Source organism: Tursiops truncatus, chromosome 10 (genome assembly GCF_011762595.2).
Source record: "Tursiops truncatus isolate mTurTru1 chromosome 10, mTurTru1.mat.Y, whole genome shotgun sequence".
Classification (NCBI taxonomy): Eukaryota; Metazoa; Chordata; class Mammalia; order Artiodactyla; family Delphinidae; genus Tursiops; species Tursiops truncatus.
In genome coordinates, this window is record NC_047043.1 from 82,677,385 (window position 1) to 82,702,819 (window position 25,435).

Consider the following 25,435-nt stretch of genomic DNA (forward strand, 5'->3'; position numbering starts at 1 on the left):
GTACTTATCTGGTTATATTGCTGTGGGAAAAAAATTTCTCTTCTGGAATCCTTATAAAGGTTGTATGTTCTCAGATCTCTCTTATCTAGTGTGCTTCCTTAAATCAGAATATTCTTTTCCCTTAAAAACCCACCTTAAAGAACAACATTATCTTTATTTGTGATCACCGGCCTTCATCATTGCAGAGAAAAAAACCTGAGCCTTCTCAGATTCTGATATTTGTATTTAATCAATAACCACATTCCTTTTTCATCTGTCTTACCTCTGCAATTGCATTTTCCCAGCTGCGTATATTTTATTGTGTAAGAATTCAATTGAAAGAGCCATTCATGTTTGCAAAAAGGATGATGTTTTATTATTGGTGATAAAGAAAAGAAATTGCACACTTTGTATAACCGATCCTTTCTGTTAGAGCATGGAGCATGGTGAATTCTGAAAGTGAGGAGTAAGTTAACAAACCGTGGTAAGAGAGGCCACAGAAAGATCTTGTAGTATTCTGACCACAGTATAAAATAAGACCTGACAATTCTTTTCTTTTTTTTTTTTTTTTTTTTGCGGTACGCGGGCCTCTCACTGTTGTGGCCTCTCCCGTTGCGGAGCACAGGCTCCGGACACGCAGGCTCAGTGGCCATGGCTCACGGGCCCAGCCGCTCCGTGGCATGTGAGATCTTCCCGGAACGGGGCACGAACCTGGGTCCCCTGCATTAGCAGGCGGACTCTCAACCACTGCGACACCAGGGAAGCCCAAGACCTGACAATTCTTAACGTCTCTAATTGACAAGCGTTCAATTCACATTCGAAATGGACCATCTTTGCCCAATTTGAGGTTATGTAGACTAGAAAGAATAAGGGGATGATGGTCAAAATAAATAACATCGATATGACATGGCCTGATCAATGACACCAGGTACCATATTATTGGGACAGGATCCCAGAAACCCCCTGCAGGTCCAGGTGTTCTTCCTTGAGTGGCTGGATCGGGGGGAGGTGGGTGGGTGCTTGGAGAGGGGCCAGGTGGCTGGGGGTACAGGGAGAAGCCCTAAGGAGGTTCACGGTAGCAACTGTTTATGAGCCAGTCTAGTAGTAGTTTAATATTTGAACAGTTGGAGTAGCTGTACCACTGTGTAAAGCTGGACTAAGAAGTGGAGAATCCTGGGGTGGTACAGTGTCATTAGAAAATTAGACCACCGGTTTGATTTCCCAACACTGCTATTAAATCACTGTATGGTCTTGGATAAGTCAGTTCTTGGGGTCCTCTATTTTCTCTTACGAAAAATGAAAATACTGGGTAAGAACAGCTCTAAGTCCCCTTCTTAAGGGTTTATAGTTTTCCCTCATAAAGATCTACAAGTTTTATGCATAGAGAATAGAGTTGTCTCTGAGCTTCCGAAAAGCACTGAGACCAAAGTGTTTCATAAGGGGTGGGCAATCACATGCTCTGTACTTTGTGGAAAACATGATAGTCAAACAGGGATGAAGCCTGCATTAACCATGGATGCTCTGTGCCATCAGGAACAAGACAAGAGCAGTTCAGTGCCTTTTGATGGGAAGCTTAAAAATATTTTCAAAAGATTAAGGGTTTTCAGCGTTTTGACGAAATTACTGCAGAGTAGAAGAATGTGCTAGTTGACTACAGAAACAAAACAAATGTAGCTTTTGTTCAAAATTACCTAAGTCAGGCAAAGACAGGTATTTTGGAATTTGTTGTTGTTGTTTGCCTAAATCATAAAAAGTTCCCTCGACTCTCCATTTTACTTTCGTGTTCTTTGTTCGGTTATTGATATAGTGTGCTTTTTTGTATTCAGTGAAGATGTCTGTGGGAATATTTAAGCACATGTTTGTGAGCAACGCCATGCCTACAGAAAGTAAAGAAAATTCCAAAGTAACTTCAACCTGCACAAATTGTTTTAATTCGTTGGAGTTGGAAGTCACTTTCTACGTTTATATCACATCTTTAAAAAAATTTTTGTACGTGTGAGGAAGTGCTCAACATAATTATGAATCACTTGAATTATCAGAAAAAGAAAAAAAATATGGTTTGTGAAGCACGTGCTGTATTAGGAGACTTAGTGCTGCATAAGTGCCTGCACATGTATTTCTTTCAGGTGCCTACACAACTCATCGTTCAGTAAAATGAAATGGTTCTGTTTTAATATCCTGCTGCTTATTGTACCTGACAAACAGGAATGAGGAAAATGGCAAATTGATGATCTGGGGTCATTTTCTTGAAACTTGCACGTAATTCCCATTTCTGCTCATTAGAATAAAGAAAAGCCTTTCTGTAACAAATTAAGAACATGCATAACCTGTTATGACATAGTCATAGACATAATAATAATACGGTCTAGAATTACAGCACTCTCTCGAAGTACATCATATTCAAAATTCACTGGATATGTCTTGGAGACATCTGTAGTAATTATAGGAACACGGTTTCTAATTCATTTAATTCCCTTTCTACCTAAACTGAACATATAAGTGAATTTTAAGAGACTGTACAAATAAATTTTTAATTACAAAATGATGTTATGCAATGCATTATTAATAATAACCAACAATGCATAATGTTTATACATGAGTCCATTAGAAGGACAAGTTAATGTATGTCAGTTCTAAAAGAATGTGCTAATTTGTCCTGAATTTGTGAATGAAGTTGAATCCATGATGCAAGCCAGTGAGTGCAATAACAGAATGGCTTCACATGCTGTTTTACAGTTAAGAAACATCTTGTACCTATGGCATTTAAGAGGTATTTAAGATTTGTTCATCACATGTGATCAAGATCTGATTTTTCAGTGAGCCATGCGGTTGGGAAATTTGGAATAAGGCCATTGAGTTGACAATACTAGCTTTTTCCCAGACAGGTGCAGAATAAAATGGTCTGGAGCATCCAAGAAATGTATACAGTCCTTACATTTCAGCGCATAGAAATCACAGTCTCATTGTAATGGAGTTTCCCCCGGGGGCCAAAGGGTCTGCCGGGATGTGGTTCCTTTGTCGCGCTAGTGGTAACAGATTTCTGAAATCTCCATGGCCAGCTCCAGACACTCACTGGTCTCCTGGCAAGATTCAAAGAGGCTGCAGTCTATGTCACAGTTGCAGTTGCAGTCATTCCGGGAGTGGCTTTCATCTGAGGTGTGGCGATACCTGTGAGAGGGGCAGCACAAACTGGTACACACCGTTTCACACGTATCCGGGAGCATCAGGAGACAATCCAAAAACTGGCAAAACAGACAGGTGAGGATGAGGGAGGCACAGTCCTCTGTTTAAAGAAGAAGAAAGACAATTACAGGTGGCCCCTCTGGGGGCGCATATGAAGAGGAGGCATGTGCAGTGGTGTGCTTGATAACCTTATAGCCCGCTCTTAATTATTTATCCGTATTAGGGGCGATGTACACCAGTTATCCTCTCAAGCTCCCCCTCCCCCATCCACTCTACTTAATTAATTGCTTCATTAACTTCCTGAGCATTTCCTATTGATTCCACGTAATCTGGTTATTTAAAGTGCTGTCACTTTTCTAAACTCCTTTATTTACGTTGCCTGCAGAGGTGCTGGGAAGCCGCACAATTAGCTGCCTATCTGGAAACCTTGCAGTGGTCTGAAAAACAGTCCTCCCCAAGTGCAGGGAGCTTGCAGCAGCAATTAGATCTGGGGACAATGAGCGATCATACACATTTCTGGCTTCTCGTCACAAGGCTTTCTTATTTGTTTGATGTGGACTCCAGTAAATCTGTAACACCCATATTCAAATGTGAGTGAAAAGCACATTTCAAAACCTAACATAAATGACTCTTTAAATAATCATAGTTGTTTCAGGTTGTCTTTTATTTTTAATCCCTGTCTTCTTTTTCCTCCATTTATGTAAAGCCTTGATTTTATATCAACTTAAATGAAATATGTCATCGTGTACACCTCAAATGGTATAAATCTTATCAATCCTCTTTAAGAAAATTGGTTTAAAAATTTACTATGCAGACTTGTAAAAGTGTGAAAAGTATCTCTAAGGCATTGAAGGTAATTGGTAATTCTAGCCAAACAGCTGTGATGGGTTATAGATTATTGTATTTTTTGTTTCCATAAAGGGAATTAGTTAGAAGATGTAGCAGTTCTCTTGTTAAAATGATAACTTCTTAACATCTTCCTTCCTTCCTCCCTCCCTCCCTTCCTTCCTTTCTTTTTTTTAACATCTTTATTGGAGTATAATTGCTTTACACTGTGGTGTTAGTTTCTGCTTTAGAACAAAGTGAATCAGTTATACATATACATATGTTCCCATATCTCTTCCCTCTTGCGTATCCCTCCCTCCCACCCTCCCTATCCCACCCCTCTAGGTGGTCACAAAGCACCGAGCTGATCTCCCTGTGCCATGTGTCTACTTCCCACTAGCTATCTATTTTACATTTGGTAGTGTATACATGTCCATGCCACTCTCTCACTTCGTCCCAGCTTACCCTTCCCCCTCCCTGTGTCCTCAAATCCATTCTGTACATCTGTGTCTTTATTCCTCTCCTGCCCCTAGGTTCTTCAGGACTATTTTTTTTTCCTTTTAGATTCCATATATATGTGTTACCATACAGTATTTGTTTTTCTCCTTCTGACTTACTTCACTCTGTATGACAGATTCTAGGTCCATCCACCTAACTACAAATAACTCAATTTGGTTTCTTTTCACAGCTGAGTAATATTCCATTGTATATATGTGCCACATCTTCTTTATCCATTCATCTGTCGATGGACACTTAGGTTGCTTCCACGTCCTGTCTATTGTAAATAGCGCTGCAATGAACATTGTGGTACGTGACGCTTTTTTTTTTTTTTTTTCCCCCGGTATGCGGGCCTCTCACTGTTGTGGCCTCTTCCGTTGCGGAGCACAGGCTCCGGACGCACAGGCTCAGCGGCCATGGCTCACAGGCTTAGCCGCTCCGCGGCATGTGGGATCTTCCGGGACCGGGGCACGAACCCGTGTCCCCTGCATCGGCAGGTGGACTCTCAACCACTGCGCCACCAGGGAAGCCCACGTGACACTTTTTGAATTACGGTTTCCTCAGGGTATATGCCCAATAGTGGGATTGCTGGGTCGTATGGTAATTCTATTTTTAGTTTTTTAGGGAGCCTCCATACTCTTCTCCATAGTGGCTGCACCAATTTACATTCCACCAACAGTGCAAGAGGGTTCCCTTTCCTCCACACCCTCTTCAGCATTTATCGTTTGTAGACCTTTCGACGATGGCCATTCTGACTGATGTGAGGTGATACCTCACTGTAGTTTAGATTTGCATTTCTCTAATGATTAGTAATGTTGAGCATCCTTTCATGTGTTTGTTGGCAATCTGTATATCTTCTTTGGAGAAATGTCTATTTAGGTCTTCTGCCCATTTCTGGATTGGGCTGTTTGTTTTTATGATATTGAGCTGCATGAGCTGCTTGTATATTTTGGAGATTAATCCTTTGTCAGTTGCTTCATTTGCAAATATTTTCTCCCATACTGAGGGTTGTCTTTTGGTCTTGTTTATAGTTTCCTTTGCTGTGCAAAAGCTTTGAAGTTTCATTAGGTCCCATTTGTTTATTTTTGTTTTTATTTCCATTTCTCTAGGAGGTGGGTCAAAAAGGATCTTGCTGTGATTAATGTCATAGAGTGTTCTGCTTATGCTTTCCTCTAGGAGTTTGATAGTGTCTGGCCTTACATTTAGGTCGTTAATCCATTTTGAGTTTATTTTTGTGTATGGTGTTAGGGAGTGTTCTAATTTCATTCTTTTACATGTAGCTGTCCAGTTTTTCCAGCACCACTTATTGAAGACGCTGTCTTGTATATTCTTGCCTCCTTTATCAAAGATAAGGTGACCGGGCTTCCCTGGTGGCGCAGTGGTTGAGAGTCCGCCTGCCGATGCAGGGGACGTGGGTTCATGGCCCAGTCCGGGAAGATCCCACATGCCATGGAGTGGCTGGGCCCATGAGCTATGGCCGCTGAGCCTGCGCGTCTGGAGCCTGTGCTCCGCAATGGGAGAGGCCACAGCAGTGAAAGGCTCGCGTACCGCAAAAAAAATAAAATAAAAAAATAAAAGATAAGGTGACCATAGGTGTGTGGGTTTATCTGTGGGCTTTCTATCCTGTTGCATTGATCTATATTTCTGTTTTTGTGCCAGTACTATACTGTCTTGATTACTGTAGCTTTGTAGTATAGTCTGAAGACTGGGAGCCTGATTCCTGCAGCTCCATTTTTCTTTCTCAAGATTGCTTTAGCTATTAGAGGCCTTTTGTGTTACCATACAAATTGTGAAATTTTTTGTTCTAGTTCTGTGAAAAATGCCATTGGTAGTTTGATAGGGATTGCATTGAATCTGTAGATTGCTTTGGGTAGTATAGTCATTTTCACAATGTTGATTCTTCCAATCCAAGAACATGGTGTATCTCTCCGTTTGTATCATCTTTAATTTCTTTCATCAGTGTCTTATAGTTTTCTGCATACAGGTGTTTTGTCTCCTTAGGTAGGTTTATTCCTAGGTATTTTATTCTTTTTGTTGCAGTGGTAAATGGGAGTGTTTCCTTAATTTCTCTTTTAGATTTTTCATCATAAGTGTATAGGAATGCAAGAGATTTTTGTGCATTAATTTTGTATCCTGCTACTTTACCAGATTCATTGATTAGCTCTAGTAGTTTTCTGGTAGCATCTTTAGGATTCTCTCTATATGGTATCACGTCATCTGCAAAAAGTGACACTTTTACTACTTCTTTTCTGATTTGGATTCCTTTTATTTCCTTTTCTTCTCTGATTGCTGTGGCTAAAACTTCCAAAACTATGTTGAATAACAGTGGTGAGATTGGGCAGACTTGTCTTGTTCCTGATCTTAGTGGAAATGGTTTCAGTTTATCACCATTGAGAACGATGTTGGCTGTGGGTTTGTCATATATGGCCTTTATTATTATGTTGAGGTAAGTTCCCTCTATGCCTACTTTCTGGAGAGTTTTTTTTTTTTTTTTAAACATCTTTATTGGGGTATAATTGCTTTACAAGGGTGTGTTAGTTTCTGGAGAGTTTTTATCATAAGTGGGTGTTGAAGTTTGTCAGAAGCTTTTTCTGCATCTGTTGAGACGATCCTATGGTTTTTCTCCTTCAGTTTGTTAATATGGTGTATCACATTGATTGATTTGCATTTACTGAAGAATCCTTGCATTCTGGGATAAACCCCACTTGATCATGGTGTTTGATCCTTTTAATGTGCTGCTGGATTCTGTTTGCTAGTTTCTGTTTCCTTCCTTTCTTTTTCTTTCTTTTTCCTTCCTTCCCTTCCTCCCTCCCTCCCTCCTTTCTTTCTCTCCCTCCCTCCCTCCCTTCCTTCCTTACTTCCTTCCTTGCTTCCTTCCTTCCTTTCTCCCTTTTTTTTAGTTAAGAAAGTCTCAACAACATGTGAGGGTTTTGAAAAAGGGTAGGTAAGTGTCATGTGATACAGCATCTAATTAATTAAAATCAGCATCCTGAAGACTTGATGGTTGAAAGTAACATTCTAGCATGAATTGGAGAAAAATTCATTCCTCCTGATGGGCTTATCAATCAATTAACATTAGACTTTTTGTAATCTATTTTTCCCCCATTAAGAATGTTAATAACCTTTGGTTTTCAGACTTCAGTTGACTGTAACTGTACAAGCCTGCAGGAGAGATTTCGCTCTTTGCCTCACCTGTCAGAGCGATCTAAGTGTTCCTAGAGCTCCCTTCATTGAATTCAAACAATGTTTTCCAGAAAACTTTTTTCTTTTCTTATTCATATACTTCTTAGTGTTTAAGAGAAGGGAGAGCATGGAAACTTGCTCTGAAAGGGAACAAATATTTTAAAGAAAACCATTCTTATTTCTTTTAAAAACATCTATAAAGGTCTAAAGTGAGTTCTGCATATAGGTAAACAGAAATCTCCCTTCATCCCTGTGTTCCTTCCCCTCCCCCTGCCTCTCACCGTCCATTTCTTTCTTCCGCATAAGACAGTGGTAAAGAACCACACCATGACTTTTATGACCACTTGAATTGCCATATATTGTTGCAGGTGCTGTGGCCATTACTCAATATTTGTAGTTTAGGTGGACTATTCCATAGTATGTCTGTGGTGTGTGTACTCATCTCTTTGCCAGACTGGGAGTATTTTTGTTCACTCAGAGCCAGTTTCTAGCATGTGGCCAACTCACCCGTAACTCATAAGTCACTATAAATCTCCCGCAGAAATTCAGGAGTGAGTGAGTGCCATACATAGACGCTATTCTGCGTATGCATTTCTGAAGAGGGCGTGTTGGTGGTCAAAGATTTCAGGCATAAAACCTCGTCACGTGTTTTGCAATTCCAAGACTGCTGCTATAGCAGCCCCTGGCAAAGAAGTTCTCAGAAGAAAATATTCCAAGCAAATGCTCCCTGATCTTTTAGGCTAGAGACTCAAGTCCATGACCATATACAAATGATTTTCCCTCTAGATCCTGTCTTTTGTAGGTGCGAGACTGAAAGTTTGGCTTGGAAGTAAGTCAGGTTGGGTGTAGGGTGTTCTGTGGGGATGGGAGCTGGTGTTTCCTATCAGAATGTGAAAACCTGTTTGTAAAATGGCCTTATAATTTCCTGTGGGTGTATAACCGTTTGGTTCAAATCCTCTTGCCAACGTCTCCTCAAATTGGCAGACTCCAGAGGTCTCCACTTCTGATGTATACTATAGATTTTATTTATAAAAATATATATGTTGGCCTAATCCTTTGGTCAAGTTGGCATTTGTTTCCTTCCATCTCTCTATTTTGCACTTGAGAATAGAGCCCATTTTTTTCTGTTTATAAGTCAGTCCTTTTTATTTGGTTGTAAAGGGCAGAGCCTCTTGCCTAGAGAAACACGGCAACATTAATGAATTGAAAACAGATTTTTCCCCACTTTCAAGTGTGTTCCACACTGTTCCTAAAAGACATATTAAATAATTATACACGAGCAGGCAAACCTGTTTTGCATATGGCCAGTTTATGTTTGCACAAAGGTAGCGTAAGCAGTTCAGAGGAAAATTGAAAATGGCACTGTTTGAAAAGAGAGTTGGACTTTCCGTTCTCCTGAATGGGTATATTTTCCTTTGCCTGCAGTATTCCTTGGGACTTTCATGTTTAATAAACTTGATGTTCAGAGTCATAGCCTATGATTAGTTCTCCTCTCGGCCCATCCAAAACATCATCCCTGCATCCTGCTGCCTGCTTCCCATCTCTTCTGCTCTGTGCTCAGAACATCTCACACTTACCAAGGCCGCATTACATCATGGGTGTCCCTCTTTCCCGCATCCCACAAACCTGTCTCTTCCCTCGTTTTCTCTTGTGAATGGCTCCCGAACACGCAGATGAATTGGCACAAATCTGGGACTCATTCTTGTCATTTTCCCTTTCCTCATCATACCCTTCCCAGCCAGTTCTTTCCTGAGTTCTGCTGATTCTTTCTCAAATTCCTGTTTGAAACCCATCAGCCTCTATCCACCATCCTAGCTGTAGCCACCATCAGCCATCATCAGGTCAACAGAAACAGCCTCCTGTCCTGACACTGCTTCCACATGAGCCCACCTCAAATTCATCAGCCCCTGTGATATTGTTAATCATTAATTAGAACATCTCACTCTCCCTTTAGAGTCAAGTCCTAAATCCTTGGCATAGCCTGCAAGCTCCTGTGTGATCAGGTTCCTGCCTATTTCTCTGCCTTCCAGTTCCAGTGTCCTCCTTACTCACTGCACTCCAGCCACACTGGTTAAATTTCAGCTCCTGGGATGCACCTAGCTCAGGGCCTTTGTACGTGCTCTGTCTCTGGCCTGTGTTGCACACTTTCCCCTCACAACTTTACCTAACTCGTACTCAACCTTTGGGTCTTTAGCTTAAAACACCTTCCCTGTAAATCACATCCTTGCAGAAACTCTCATAGCACCCTGCTTTGTTGTTTTCTTCATAGCACTGACCACAGGATAGTATACTAATTAGTTTATTGATTAGTTCCCCCCCTACTAAAACCTAAGTCACAAGAATGGCTTATCTCTTGTTGAATGAATGAATAAATGAACAATAAGAGATAAACAACATGGTCACCACTTTTTAGATGTAAGGTAAGGCTTAGGGATTGTCACTGACTGTCCTAAAACTTTCACCCGTATGGTGGTGGAGCAAGGAATTAATCTAGCTCTGGATCCAAAATCTGTGCTCTCTCTCTCATTGTTAGATGTGTCAGCTGGTTCGTGGAAAGCAAATTTGCAGTCCTGTACACTTTACAAACATCTCACATGGGTCTTGAGATAACTCTCAATTGAGTACTACTACTGTTCTATAGATGAGGAAACTGCGACTCAGAGAATTTAAGAAATACAGGAAGTGGTGGGGCTGTCATGTGAACCTAGATTGTCTCCTCCAGAGCCCTTAACTCTGAAGCTGACCTGCCCTTCATAACACACACGCTTTCTTCTGTCACGTTCAAGCCTGGCACGAGATGCTCTAGGCCTCCTGGTGACCTGTTCTCCCTTCCATTCCCCTCTCACCCTACTCCCCTCTGTATTCACAAGACTGGTAAGGTGTGTTTTGCAGGTTCTGCCAGGTGGCTTCTGGCTAGCTCCAGCCAATAGGAGGCAGCTATAGGAAATGGGAGGGTGGGAGAAAGGAAAGCCTGGGGTATATCTCCTTCTTCCTCTCTGCTTTGCATCTTCCCTTTGGTATTATCTTTTTCCGAATGCCCTTCTCTTTGTGACTTCTGCTAATGCCACTTACTAGTGGTCTGTCTAGTAATAGTTAGTTGCTAGTGGCCAATGAGCTAATGCCAGTAGTAGTGATTTACTAGTGCCCTAGAGAGACCAAGGGAGGAGGTGGCAGAGCTTTCCTGTTGTCGGTAGTTTTCTCACGTAGCTTTTCACCTCTCCCTATACCTTTGTAACACATTCCCAAGTATTAAATTTCTTTTATTGGACTACCTGGCATCATGGCATAGGCTCTAGTTGCTGCTGTCATAGTACCCATCTCATTTCCTACTTCTTCCTTCGTTAAACCTGGATTAAAGGAGGTTTAAGATGTATCCAAGAGCTGCAGGCCATTCAGCTGGAAGTGGTATTTGCCTTTGAGCAAGAAGCCATGATAAAAACCCTCTCTGAAGTTGGTTCCATTTCCTCTTTACACCGCTAGGGTACATTGAGGATGTGGAGGCTATAATATGCTAAGTGATATCCTCACGCCCCTGAAGGACTACTGCAGCTTCTAAAGGTGCTAAATGTTAACTGGATAGTGGCTACTTATATAGTGTTTGTCTTTCTCTGTCTGATTTACTTCACTAAGCAGAATATTCTCTAGGATAATCCACGCTGCTGCAAGTGGAAGTATTTCATTCTTTTTTATGGCTGAGTAGTATTCCCTTGTATATGTATACCACATCTTAATGTGGTTACCAAAGGGGTGATGGAAGGGGGCCACAAATTAGAGGTATGGGCTTCACAGATACAAACTACTATGTATAAAATAGATAAGCAACAAGAATATACTGTACAGCATAGAGAATTATACCCATTAACTTGTAATAACCTATAATGGGATATAATCTACAAAAATATTGAATCACTATGCCGTACACCTGAAAGTAACACAATATTGTAAATCAAGTATACTTCAATTTAAAAAAGAACAAAAAAGAGGGTAATAAAGAGAGGAAGAATCTGCCTCATAAGAATGGATCATGTTTAATCATGGTGGAAAAGGTAACAGTGCGAAGGAGTTTCCACTCATATACCTGAGGTTGGCCCCACGTTCACGGTCCTGTAATCCCTGAGTTTGTCTTTCCAGCTTTCAGTGTTCTTGCCACCATGATTCCCCAGGATCAGGAGGAGGGAGGAACAAGAGGTAGCTGTAGCTGCCCTCTGCGGTCCCTGGCGCATTCCTCAACTCCAGAAACATGCTTCCTGCATCCTTGGGGATCATTTTCCAAAGTGGCAAGAACATGATTCTTCCAGAAGTGACCCCAGATAAATAACAGTCTCCCTTCCTCTCCCCCCAAAACAAAGTAAGAAAAAAAAAAGACAAGATACCCCCAGTATTCTCATACGTTAATGGTTAATGTGCTGTCCCTGAGAGAATTTGGCATAATAACAAGATTCATGACACCTGTCTCCAACTGATCACTAAAAGTTTTTGGTCAAAGAGTATCAAAATTGGGACTTCCCTGGTGGTGCAGTGATTAAGAATCCACCTGCCAATGCAGGGGACACGAGTTCGAGCCCTGGTCTGGGAAGATCCCACATGCCGCGGAGCAACTAAGCCCATGAGCCACAACTACTGAGCCTGCGCTCTAGAGCCTGTGAGCTGCAACTACTGAGCCCGCGTTCTGCAACTACTGAAGCCCGTGCACCTAGAGCCCATGCTCCGCAACAAGAGAAGCCGCCACAATGAGAAGCCCGCGCACCGCAAGGAAGAGTAGCCCCGCTCTCCGCAACTAGAGAAAGCCTGCACGCAGCAACAAAGACCCAATGCAGCCAAATAAATAAATAAATAAACCAAAAAAGTATAAAAATTGGTTCCCACTCCCCCAACATTTAGTTCTTTAAAAAAATGTAATACAGAATGGGAATAAATAAAGTGTGAATGCCTTTCTCTAGCTGGGGTATCATTCCTGATGTTATCAATTTTAATAGCTACTTAAATATGTCAAGATCCATTTAAGTTCAGACAAGCACAACTAACATTCAAGTCAGTTCTTTAGAACTAGAATGACTAGATTTGGGTGATACTTAGTAAATTTTTGCTTATGTTTTTTTCTGAGCAAATGAACTGAAATAATTATAAAATTGAAACATTTTATAAGATGACACTATTGCATTTAATTGTATGAAATTTACAGTGTAGAAAATGTAATCATTTTATTCAGTAGTCCATGGTGTAATTAAGACTGTTCTTTTGAGGTATCTTGTATTTATGATTTTCCCCTTCCACCTGGATGAGACATCTCAAATTCAAAATTATACATCAATTAGGTTTATTCTCAAGATTCTTTTTAAGGAGACTGTTTTCTCATATCATGTGTATCCCTGGTTTTATCATCCACGGGGATGCTTTTGCAATCTGAACATAGAAGCAGAAGCAGAGACACAGATAGTGCTCTGTACTTGTTCCATTTTCTTCAGGAAAGGGACCACACAGGATGAGGCACAATTTAATAATAATGTCACAGCACATAGTGTGTGATGTGCAGTAAAGATCATTTTAAATTCCCATCAGAGTACACACCATGAACTGTGCTAATGGATGTAACACATTTTACAAAATCTGCATGTGTGAGGCTTCTCCATCCTGTTTTAAGTGGGGCAATGTATATAAATAATAGATATTAGCAATTAAGCATCCATTCCTATGCACTCATTTATATATTTGAAAATAAATTAACCACAAACTACATAAAAGTGGATGCAATCTTCTCTTTTCCCTTCTGTTTCCCCTGCTGTTCCTGAAAGATATTTCTGTATTTATCTCAGCATGAACAGTGACCCCAGCTCTCAATTTCTGCATCCTTAAATTAATTACTATCAAAATTTTCCTAAAATGCAATGAGTCTGACTTAACTCTTTATTTCCTTGATGTTTGCTATCTAGGATAATGAGAGGTTCTTAGCACTATTTGTGGGCCCTAGTCTAGGTGTTTTACTCTGTTTTTTAACCAGGTACCAAAAACTCTTACCTCAGTGGGGGGATTTTTTTTTTTTTTTTTTTGCAGTGTGAGAAATGAGGATGAGCTATTACCTGTGTTGTCAGCTTAATACTGGAATTTTCTGGGTCATAATAGCCTCTGTCCAGGGCCTAAGAAAACAGTCTAATTCAATGGTCTTCATGAATCTCCTTTGCCCTTTTGAAGAAAGAGTAGTTGGTTCTTTTCCTACATGAGGCTCCTGAGCATGTGTTGCCATTTTAATGGAGTAGTCATTTTGGTCTTCCCTGAGAATACAAGGGTTCAGGTATCATGCTAGCTGCACTGGTCCTTCTCATTCTGCCAAGATACCTGATGAGACAGATCAGAGTGGTTCCGGAGGGGCACTCTCCTGTATTGTGTGGATACATATAGTGGTAATTCGTAATTCTGGGATCATTACAACCAAGGTCCATTACAAGTAAAAATCCATGCATCCCTTACATGATCTGATAAAATTCTCTATTGTCAAAATGTAGAGAACTCTCCTCTGTTGCCTGTTTTCTTTTCTTTTTTTTTTTTTTTTGCAGTACGCGGGCCTCTCACTGTTGTGGCCTCTCCCGTTGCGGAGCACAGGCTCTGGATGCGCAGGCTCAGCGGCCATGGCTCACGGGCCCAGCCGCTCCGTGGCATGTGGGATCTTCCCGGACCGGGGCACGAACCTGTGTCCCCTGCATCGGCAGGCGGACTCTCAACCACTGCGCCACCAGGGAAGCCCTTGCCTGTTTTCTTGATTAGCATCAAGCTCTAACAAAACCAGAAGCTTGGACATCATCTTGGACTCAAGGTCATACCTGGCAGCCTATTGGCCAAAGTTAGCTGAAAGCTGTGTATTGTTGGGAGTGTCTGGGGCTTCATAGAAGAAATAGAACTATTGCCAACACTTAAAAATTGGGAGATTTCCTGTAACACTCTAGTTCTGGCAGGTCTGAACCTCTTTTTCCTTCTGGCAACAATTAGCTGGAGCTGAGTAGAGGCAGTGTTCTTCTCCTTGCCACAGTCCTCACCCATCCCTATCATACATCTGGAGGTACTTCCTTATTCTCACTGTCTCCTGGCAACTGCAGGCAATTGTGTCTTCTAGTCTAAAGCCTCCATGGCAATGTTTTCACGAGATCATATATAACGTGTGTTAGAAATCTCTCCCCTTACTTTTTAAAACCATAATCATAATAAAAGCAGAAGTCACACATCTGTTCTGTGAGAGTTTGTCTACTGGATGTTTTACCCATGTTATTTCATTTGATCTTCAAAACACCCTATTGCGTGTCACTAGCTCCATTATAAAACTGAGTCTGAGATTTAGAGATGGTAAAAAACTTAATCCAGTGTTACAGTGAATAAATTTCAGAGCCAGGAATTAAACTGATGTGATTTCAAAGTTCCTGTTATGCAAAGTTTATTTCACTTTTTTATCTTATTTTAATAAAGTAAATATGAATTTAAATATGGACCAGAAACTGTACCTTTTTATGTTTTCCTTTGAGAAACTTCAAGGTTTCTTTAAATACAAATGTCAATATGGAACATTACACAATTCCTGAATGGTTTATGTCTCCTATGAAGGTCAGTGCAAAGTTAACATGAGTAAAATTCCGTATGTCTTGGTGTGGAGTCCATGACCTTGAACTTGACTGTGCTGATCATTTAGCATAAATTCAATTTGCAATTGGTTTTGCAAATGCAACATGCCTCTTATGTCATATATAGAGGTGGTTTGGTGTAGCTTTGCACTGATTCGAATGCCTAGGAGGTGATGTTACCTAGAGGAACCAACCCTTTTCCACAGGCTGCTGGTGTAAGCATCCTTGTATTTTGCTGCAGTCTATATTTATACTTTTCCAGCTTTGCAATGCTATTCCACCCTATCTTCTTCTCCTCTCAGCCTAGAGTCACGGGTTGAGTAGTCCCAGATGCAAGAAGAGAAAAAAATTGGCCATTTTTTAGTCTACTTCATAGCTCCATAGCAAGAATGATTTTACCTCACTCTAGCTATTTAAAACACTTTGCCTCAAACTCCCAGCTTTGAGAGCAAACAACCTGCCAAGCACCTCATAATTGCCAGGTGACCTTCACATGTGTCATTCATCAGAGTTTTCAAATTGAAGCCTTCCTGTTTAATATTCATGAAGACTTTTTTTTTTTTCTAACAGCATATATGTTGGTTTTCCAGGGGCTGGGGTTTGGGGAGCTTTATTTAGAGATGGGTTGATTGTGAGAAACATACCATCAGTGTCTCTTGGATGAACTGAAGGATGAGTTTGGAGGTAGGATAATTTCGTTTGGCATTCTTCAAGGGAGGTCAGTGATATGCTGGATTCTGACAGTTTTTTCTCACTGGGGGTTTCCTTGGCTGGTCCATCTGTGATTTTGAATTCGGATACTGAGTTTATGACGATGGTATTAATGGCTTTCTCGTCTGCCTGCTTTCCGTTTGTGAGTTGCGTATCTAGAGGAAAAAAGAAAACACACATACACAGACCCGCTTATAGTTGACGTGACCTCCCGATCCAAGAAGGGACGTTGGCAGAAAAATTCACATTCTAGGCTTTTATAAGATTAAAATCTTATTTAGAAGCATGAAGCATTATTGGACAGGATTATCTTGAATGAAAATATATGTAAGAATAAAAGTTCAGTAATTATAAAATCTTACCCATATTACAAGTTTCACCTATCACAGTAATTTGTACCACTTATTTCAGAAACACAGTGGTTTTTATAGTGATGGGTGGGGAGAATCAAGGCATTCATTCACTAGGATTAACAAAACCTCATAGAATGTTGTCAGCTTATTGTCATAATGTTTTATGGATCTCAGAAGTAGTAGAAATGTCTTAAATGCTGTTAAGTAATGTATGTGATCTCAGTCAAGTTGTTTTATTTCTTTGTGTCTACAAACCTCAGTTTCCTGCCCTGTATAAGAAAAGTGGTCACACATAACCATCCTTTAAGCCCATTTCTACATCTGCCCTTAAAGACTCTTACTTTGCCAGTCTTTTCTCTGCCTTGCCATTTGTTAGGTGTCTATGAAGTTGATAGTCTTTGTGGCTTTGGGGGTGTACTTCTTGGGAACAGGCTTTTATTTCCATGTAACCACCTGGCAGGGAACCTAGAGCAAAGTCCTTGACTAAGATTCTGGTTTGGAGAGGCACAGAGAAGGCTGAAAAGACCTAGGTGCTTCGTGTATTTCAGAACTCCCATACTCATTTACTGGTTCCCGCAGAATAATTGAGGGTCTGTTACATAACAAGCACTGGTCTTGAAACTGGGGATTAAGTGCTGACTAAGACAGGCATGGTCCCTGGCTTTCAGAAACATCCAGACGGGGTAGTGATGCAGGCAGTGTATAGCTTACCTACACCAATTAAATCATCCTAAGATGGAGAGAAGAGTTAACAGAAGGTATTCTCAAACCTGCATCCAGGATGACACCCAGGGACTTCTTCAGACCTAAACAAGCATCCGTCCTGGTGATGTGGCAGCACTATTGGGAGATAGTGAAGATGCCTTCTAGAGAATTGCCTTTTGCATCACTAGCGCAATGCCTGATTCAGTGATGCTCACAGAGTGACTGAAATCAATAAAGCAGTTGGCAACCTGGTTTAATTTTACTGTGCTTAGGTAGCTCTGTGCAAGAAATACATTCTTGCCAAGTCCGTTTTCCTTGTCCTTCGAGAAATTGCTTCTTAGTTTGAGGTAGATGGAAATCTCTGCTTGATCCTGCCTCCTAGGACAGTGGTAGATGTGTCTACAGGGTAGAATCATCTAGGAAACCTTCTAAAAATTTAGAATTTTTTTAAAGCTCAGGCAATCCCTCCTCCCCCTCAACAGATTAGATCACATTTCCTGAGGGATTTTCAAAGCTCCCTGAGTGATTCCAACATGCAGAAAAGTTTGGGAACCACTGCCACAGGGGCCTTCTGCTTTTGAGAGTGGAGAAAGGAGAGGACAGCCACTGATACATACATCAGTGATTTTCAGAAGCTAATCACGAGGCAGTTGCTCTCCAAAGGCTCCTAACTGGCACGAGAGCTGACAGTATTGCACGCACAGTTGTCTTAGGCCATTTTTGTTGCTTTCTGAGCCTCCAAACAGCTTTGGCTTTCAACAGTGTTTAATTTTTATTCCCTACCTCTTAGGCTGCTAGCTTTAAATCTCTTGGTTGCAGAAATAGGGGTTCAGAAAAACATCTATTGTTGATAGCAGTTAATGTAATATTGAATAGATAGAATTAGTTCAACAGATTGGGAAGCTCTTGGGTTCCTTTAACCCAAGAGAGATTCACCAAATCAATGGTATAGTGATGATAACGATGATGATGACGATGATGACAAAAATCATAGTTTATTTTTCTTGCTTGGATATCAAAGTGTCAAGTAACCAGCTTTAATCACAAATAGTCACTCAAATTATGCCTTCAGTACTTAGAGAAGCACTGATATTTGGGGCCAGGTAATTCTTTGTCACAGGGAGATTGTAGGATGTTTAGCAGCATCCCTGTCTTCTACCTGCTTGATGCCAGTAACACCAGCTGCCCTAGGACATGACAAACAAAAGGTCTGTGGATATTGCCACATTTCCTCCATGGGGCAAAACCACCAATTTTGAATATCAAACCACTGCTTTATACACACACACACACACACACACACACACACACAGCACACAGAATTGTATACCTTGTGTGTCAAGTTCTGTGTTACCACTATATACCTTATTTAATTTAAGCATCACAAAGACTCTAGGAGGTAATACTGGCAGCCTCCCAGGACAGATGGGAAATGTATAAATTGGTACCCCAAGTTAACAGATGAATGAGCGTAACCAAAGCTTAGTTTATTTAGATAAGTTCCCTGAGGCTTCTTTGTTAGTAAATGGTAGAGCTGGGATTTGAACCCAGGCCGTTTGGATTCCAAAAGCTTTGCTCTCGTCCCTGTCTCTTTATATTATTCAACATTTTCTCCAATTTGTTCTTAGCTTTTATCTCTGCTTCCTCACTATTGGGACTGCACATCAGCAAAACCCTCTTCACTCTCAATCCCGTGATGTGTCACCTACCTGCAATCAAGCCTTGCAAATAACGTTGCTTTACAGACATACCTAAGCAGTCTTGGCAAAGCTAAGACTACTTTCTTGCACACTTAGGGAATCCTGCCTCTTTAGTTACAGCTGCTGTATCCCGTACATCAAAGAGCATTTCAGGAAGAGTTGATAGATAAGAAAACCTTGATAAGTATAGAGATTACAGCAGCTATTTACTACAGAATTAATTGACAATCAGCTCAAATTATCACACATAGTCAGGCTGCATGTAATGTAAATTGCTTTTGCACAAAGTAATTCAGTAACAAAAAAAAGTTGGATAGAGGTTACTGGAATATAAGAACATGCGGAGAATACAGTATACAGCCAAGTGGTATATGATTCTCTTTTTAATTTCTCGACACTTTTAAGTATAGCATTTTGAATCTAAGTGGTGTGCTACATTAAGCAACCATTTGGAGACACTGGGCTTGTACTGAGAGAATTTTATGGAGAAGTTAAACTGCCATTCATAAAGTTATTTTAATTCTATAATCTCTGTTTATATTTTTATTTTTTTTTCATTCCCCACTGGGAACTATCTGTTACTCATTAGAAAATCATCTGACAAACACACATTTGAGAACCCAGTCTGTTCAACCCAGAATTCTGACATCTGAAATGAGTCACAATTTTTGGGTGAATGTTACTGACATCTTCCATCTTTTATAGATGGAATGCTAACAGTAATTTCCCCAGATTCCTTCTTTTGTGGTGTTATTTGACTTTGTACCCGAAGTATTATAAAGTAGCATAAGCTAAAAGGAGAAACACATAAAAAGTGGTATCACATCTTCTGCAGAGAAAACTATTTTGGAATTAAATAAGGAACTCGTGAAACTAAATTTGGGATGTTATACATAGTTCTTGACATTAACTTAGAGAAAATAATTTTTTTCAACAGGAAAAAATCACCAAAATTAGGACAAAAATTAGAAGTTCAACTGTATTTCTTGGGAAAGAAAGTGTGTACTGAAAGTTAGGGAAATAGAAAATTTCTCTTTGGGCTAGAAGTAATTGCAGAAGCAATGGGCATAAACTTAAGTAACAGAGACGAGAGACAGTAAATTAATTTTTTATTACCACTGAGCAAATGTTATTAATTTAATTCAATTAACATTTATTGAGTGCCCACATGCAATGGATGAATCAATGTGACAGGAGCTGTTAATTTATTTACTTTAAGTCATTAATGAAACATTTTAATGATTTTCATTTTTGCTCACTAAGTGTGACTTTAGAATTTTTGCATTGGTGCATCTTCTGAGTCTCTATATATATGAATTCAAATCATGAATAAGTAACATCTCTTCTCCCCCCACCCCCCCTCCTCCCATCCTATTCTTGTTTTCCCCCTCCCTTCCCTTCCCATTTCTCTGTCTGGGTTTACTTCTTTGACCTTTCCTATCTTGATTATTGGTTTCTTTTTCCCCTCCCATTCCTTCAATGTAGTTTTTTCTCAAACTTTGTTCTCTTGGCTCCTTTCTTTGTTCCTTGGTCTTAAAGTCTGTATTCGTTCACACTCACAACTTATTTTCTTTGTGCACTTGGGCCCCAAATCTCTATGCAGTTAGCCAGCCAGCCACAAAAGCTATGTGTCTAGCTGTACTAGGTGCTTGGGAATTCAAAGACTAAGAGCAAATAGTCCTCAAGAGACCCAGAGTCATCACAAATTGCAGTCTCAAACTTGCAACTGACTATTGGATGTTTTATTTGAATTACTGGCCAAATCCTTACAATTACTGTGTCTCTTTCTATTGGCCCCTCATTCTCCTCCCCAAACTTGGTAATCCTGGATATCCCTGGAGAATTCACAGTTCGATTTCTTTTCATAGTATTGTCATTTTGCCAGTTTCATGAGCTTAAAAATATTCGATTTGCCCCATCTCTCCGTTCAATGACCTTCCAGTTTTTCTTTCTTACTCCTTCTAAATATCTCACAAGTCCATCTCTGTTTTTTCATTTGAAATACTACCACTCAGGTTTAATCTTCTGTGCCCTCAAATCTGGACTCCAAGGCATACCTCAGAGATACTGTTGGTTCTGTTGCAGATGGCCACAATAAAGGAAATACTGCGATAAAGCAAGCCACACGAATTTTTTGCTCTCCCAGTGCATATAAAAGTTCTGTTTACACTATAGTGTAGTCTACTAAGTGTGCAACAGCGTTGTGTCTAAAAACACAAGGTACATACGTTACTTAAAAATGCTTCACTGCTGAAAAATGCTAACCGTCAGTGAGTTGTTGTCTTTTTGCCATAGTCATAGCAAAGATCATTGATCCCAGATCACCATGACAAATACAGTAATAATGAAAAAGTTGGAAATATTGTGAGAATTATCAAAATGTGGCACAGAGACACGAAGTGAGAAAATGCCGTTGGAAGAAATGACTCTGATAGACTTGTTTGATGCAGGGTTGCCACAAACCATCAAGTTATAAAAAACACAGTATCTGTGAAGCACTATACAGCAAAGCACAATGAAACAAGGTCAGCCTGTGTTTCAGTAATCATTGATCTCAACTGTAATAACAACTCTCCTAAGACATCTTACTCACTGTCATCAAAATGATGTCGTGAGCAGTACTCTTCTGGTCATATTACTCATGAAAAACCAAAACGAAACAAAGCAGACGCACATCATGCATACACACAAGATGTCAGCAGCTCTTTCTTTCCCATTCTCTTATTCTCAGTTAACTTATCCATTTCTACCGACAAATTGCCTTTGACAAAAGTTGCTTGTTGTTAAGTTTTTCTTGTGAACGCTAAACTCCAGAAGCCTCTATGAAAATTATTAGATAAGTTGTTAAGGCAGGGTGATTTTAATTTTAATTCTAGACCAAAATGTTTAAGGTGAGTGTGTATTTCAAATGTTTGGACCATTTTTAAAGCTGTAGTGGTGAATTATATTTTCCTTTGGATTTAAACTATAGTCTAGCTTAGAATTCAGTACTGTGATAATCCGTGGTTGAAATCAGATCAAAACAGACAAGTGACATTTCAAAGTGTAAGCTACTAAACCATTAATAAGTAAGTATGGTTAGTAAGCTGACACGGTAGAGATCAAAAAAGTTCTTTCCTTTGTATGGAAAGTTTTTAAAGTTCACACAAATGTCAGAAATGATATTTTGTTGTTATTGTTAGACTATATGGACTTTCTTCTCCACAGCTTGGTAGGTAATGACACAATACACAAAGTAGAGAAAAGCATACAACATGATCACACATGATGAAAATTATTAGAACGAGCTAGAATCATTTTCTGTATGTATAGAGCATTATTTTTCTTACATTGAGTTAAATTTGAGATTTGATAGTATGGCTAAAGACAGAACAAAATGAGGACGATGAGGGTTCCCTAGTAGTCACAAAAGCGTAATAAAAGGTAACTGATACTCAAAGAAGGTGTTTTTTTTTTTTTTTTTTTGAAAAAACCCACATTTTCTTTTTCGGAAGCTGAGTGGGGTAATTTTCTCAAGGTGAGCGTTGAAGGTGGTTTTCTCAAGGTGAGCGTTGAAGGCCCCCTAAAATGTTCTCACCTTTTGAAATGAATGGCAGTAAGTAATTCATGGAGCACTCCTTTGTTATATCCTGTTAGTTAGACTGAACAAAAACTCTTGGGTTCATTACATCTATTTTTTGATGGGGGAAGGATAAATGAACTAAGAATATTATACTGGACCTTCTTTTTCTTTAATTTTTCAAATGCCAGCTCTGGTTAGATGTCTTTTAAAGACATTCAGGTTTTTAGTTTGTTTGTTTTGTTTTTTAAGACATTCAGGTTAAAGCAGCAGTTTTACATATCATTGTTTTGCTTTGTCTTCTGCAGCACTTCAATTGAAACTCTGCTTCAAAAAACATTAGGTAAAATGTTTATCAAGGGCCGTGACAAGAGGACATTTTAAGCCTTTTCAGTCAGCCTTAGTAAATCTTGTTTTTTAGAGAGAGAAAAAGCAAAAGAATATTATTCCTCCACATGTCATAGCAATGAGTGTTCAAGGTAAAAAGGATTCAAGGAGAAGAAGGTTCTAAGAGAAAGTTGAACGTGGCCCCCTCCTCAGGCTTCCCTGATACCTGCAAAGCAACTTCAGTCTTTTGGGGCCGAAGTGGGATTTTTGGCCTAATATTTCTAGATAATTACCTGCGTTTTCTGCTTGCCACTATACTTTGCACCGGTAGGCTAAGTGATATACTTTTATAGCTTGATCTTAAACTTTAACAAGGAGCAATTCAGTCCTAGGAAGTGGTTGAATCTTCTTTAGACATGAAAACAGTTTGCAATTATGAGTCTCCATTTCATTTTCATGCAGTTAGCTTCAGTTTAACGTTAGTATAAAGTGTCTCAAGAAGCAGAGATTATGTTATCTTAGGAAAACAATAATTGGTTAGCAGTTTTTATAGCTTGATGCACTTGGATTAGTAATAGGTTAAGAGCTTTGAAAAAATAAATGAAGCCAATCAGGCTATAAACTCATGTATAATTGGTGTTGTATATAGATTTGATTTCTTTTTTTACTGTTATGTTTGAATATAAATGTTAAAAATTAAATTATAATTATTCACGATCGTCTCTATTATGTTAAAACCATCACAATCTATCATCCCAACTATTTGAATGTCACTGAAAGTCTCTTACTTGCATTATCTCATTTGACGCTCACAACAGTATTGCAAAGTATTATTATCACCATTATATGAATGAGGAAGTAGATGGAGTGTCAGAGATTTTAATGGTTTGCCCAAGATTACCCGGCTGGTAAGGGGCAGGGCTAGTACTTGAACTTATGCCTTCTAATTCCTATGACAGTCAAACTTTCACAAATTGCTTTATGGAACCAGGCACTCTGATATGAGATCAAGACACTTTTCTGAAGTATAACTCCTTTGTCCTTTCTGATTTTCCTTTCTCTAGGCTAAGCGATTTTGCTGGTGTTTGATTAGGAAGCACGTTCTGTGTTTGCTCAAAACCAGAATTCTTACAAATGATTGCATTTTCCAAACTTATCCCTCAAAGACCATTGCAAGTGTCATCTCCTAGGTGAAGCTTCCTACACTGCCCCCCACTCCAACTGAAATTGTTACCTTTGAGAGCCCCCAGAGACCTGGGTTGGTCCTCATTATAGCCTATACTTCCATTTATTGTACTGTGGCTAATTGTGGATGTATTTCTCTTCCCTTTTCTGTTGTGAGCTCCTTGAAGAAATGTGACCTGCATTCATCTTTGATTTTCCAGCACCTGGCACAGTGTCTGGCAGAAAGCAAGCGTTAAGTAAATTTCAGATGACTGATGAACTGACTGACAGATTGAACGTGGGGTGTCTCAGCTTTCAGTTGACAATTGACTCATTTTCCCTGGGACAGGTGTTTCTGAGCACATCTTCCATTGGTCTTCCTCTCCCACTCTCGCTATGCCAGTTGATCCTGGTGAAAGTCTAAAAATTCTCTCTTTTGTGCTAAAATACATATTGATTTTTATTTTGATGTGAAAGCAACATTTGCATTTGTATCTATAAAACTGTGAAGAATATAAAAAGACACAAAGAAAATAAAATCCCCTGTAATTCTACCATTATTAACACATTATTTCATTTGTTTCACAAAGAGACAATGGAAAAATCTGGTGTATATATAGCATATATATCTACATATATGTCAGATTTATAATATATAAAATATTAAAATTAGAATGTTTATCTAATTTTAATATATTATTATATATGCAGTATATGTGTATATATTATATATAGTGTTTCCAAGATGTGCCACTCACTCTTCTAGGAACTTTGCGTGTATTAACTCATTTAATACTCCCAGAAACCGTATGTGTTAAGTACTACTAGTGTCATCCCCATTTTTTGGATGAGGACCCAAAAGCACAGGGGTATAAAGTAACTTACCCAAGGTCACCCAACTAAAAAGTGATGGAGTTGGGATTATAATTAAGGCAGCCTGGCTACAGGTTTGTGCTTCTAACCATCATGCTATATTGTCTGTCTAGATAGAGGTTTAAAAGGAAAATCAATATTGCGATTTTATTGAATATATTGTATTATATATGTTACAGTTATTTCATGAATGTTTCCCTATATCCTAAAGATTATTTAAAAACATACATCTCAGCTCAAATGTTACCTCCTCAAAGAAGCCTTCCCTACACTAAATCTAAAGCAATGGTTCTCAGTTGGGGCAGATTTTGCCACCCAGGGGACAATGGCAATGGTTGGGGATGTGTTTTACTGTCATGATTGGGATGAGTGTTTTTAGTGACTCATGGCCAGGGATGCTGCTAAACATCCTGCAATGCACAGGAATCCTCCCTGCCTCCCCCCGACAGAAAAAAAAAGCCTCCACAAAGAATATGGTTTCCTCTGAATTTGAGAAATGCTTGTGTAAACTAATCTCAAGCCCTCACCACCAGCCATTTCTACTACATCACAATTTCATTGTCTTCATAGTGCTTTCCATTATTCTGAAAATGTTTTGTTTATGTATTTGTTTACTTGATTATGGAGTATATATCTCTTCTACCCTTGACTAAAATATCACCTTTATGAAAGCTTTGTCTATATTAATTAATTGCAGTCTCCTAGAAGGGTGCCTGGAACATAATAGGTACTTAATAAATAAGAAGTCAAATAATGCATAACATTTCTTGC

At 39.5% G+C, this 25,435-nt stretch overlaps 1 protein-coding gene across 1 annotated transcript in view; it reads right to left on the bottom strand.

Annotated features, from left to right (window-relative positions):
- Positions 1-337: 337 nt before the first annotated feature.
- The window catches only part of MDFIC2 (MyoD family inhibitor domain containing 2), a 103,005-nt gene continuing 77,907 nt past the window's right edge, over positions 338-25,435 (bottom strand). The window contains exons 4-5 of the mRNA XM_019947483.2: positions 15,917-16,138; positions 338-3,262 (exon numbers count right to left, since the gene is read on the bottom strand). Of these exons, the coding sequence (XP_019803042.1) occupies positions 3,003-3,262; positions 15,917-16,138 (482 nt within the window). The 3' untranslated portion in view covers positions 338-3,002. The remainder of the gene's footprint in view (positions 3,263-15,916; positions 16,139-25,435) is intronic.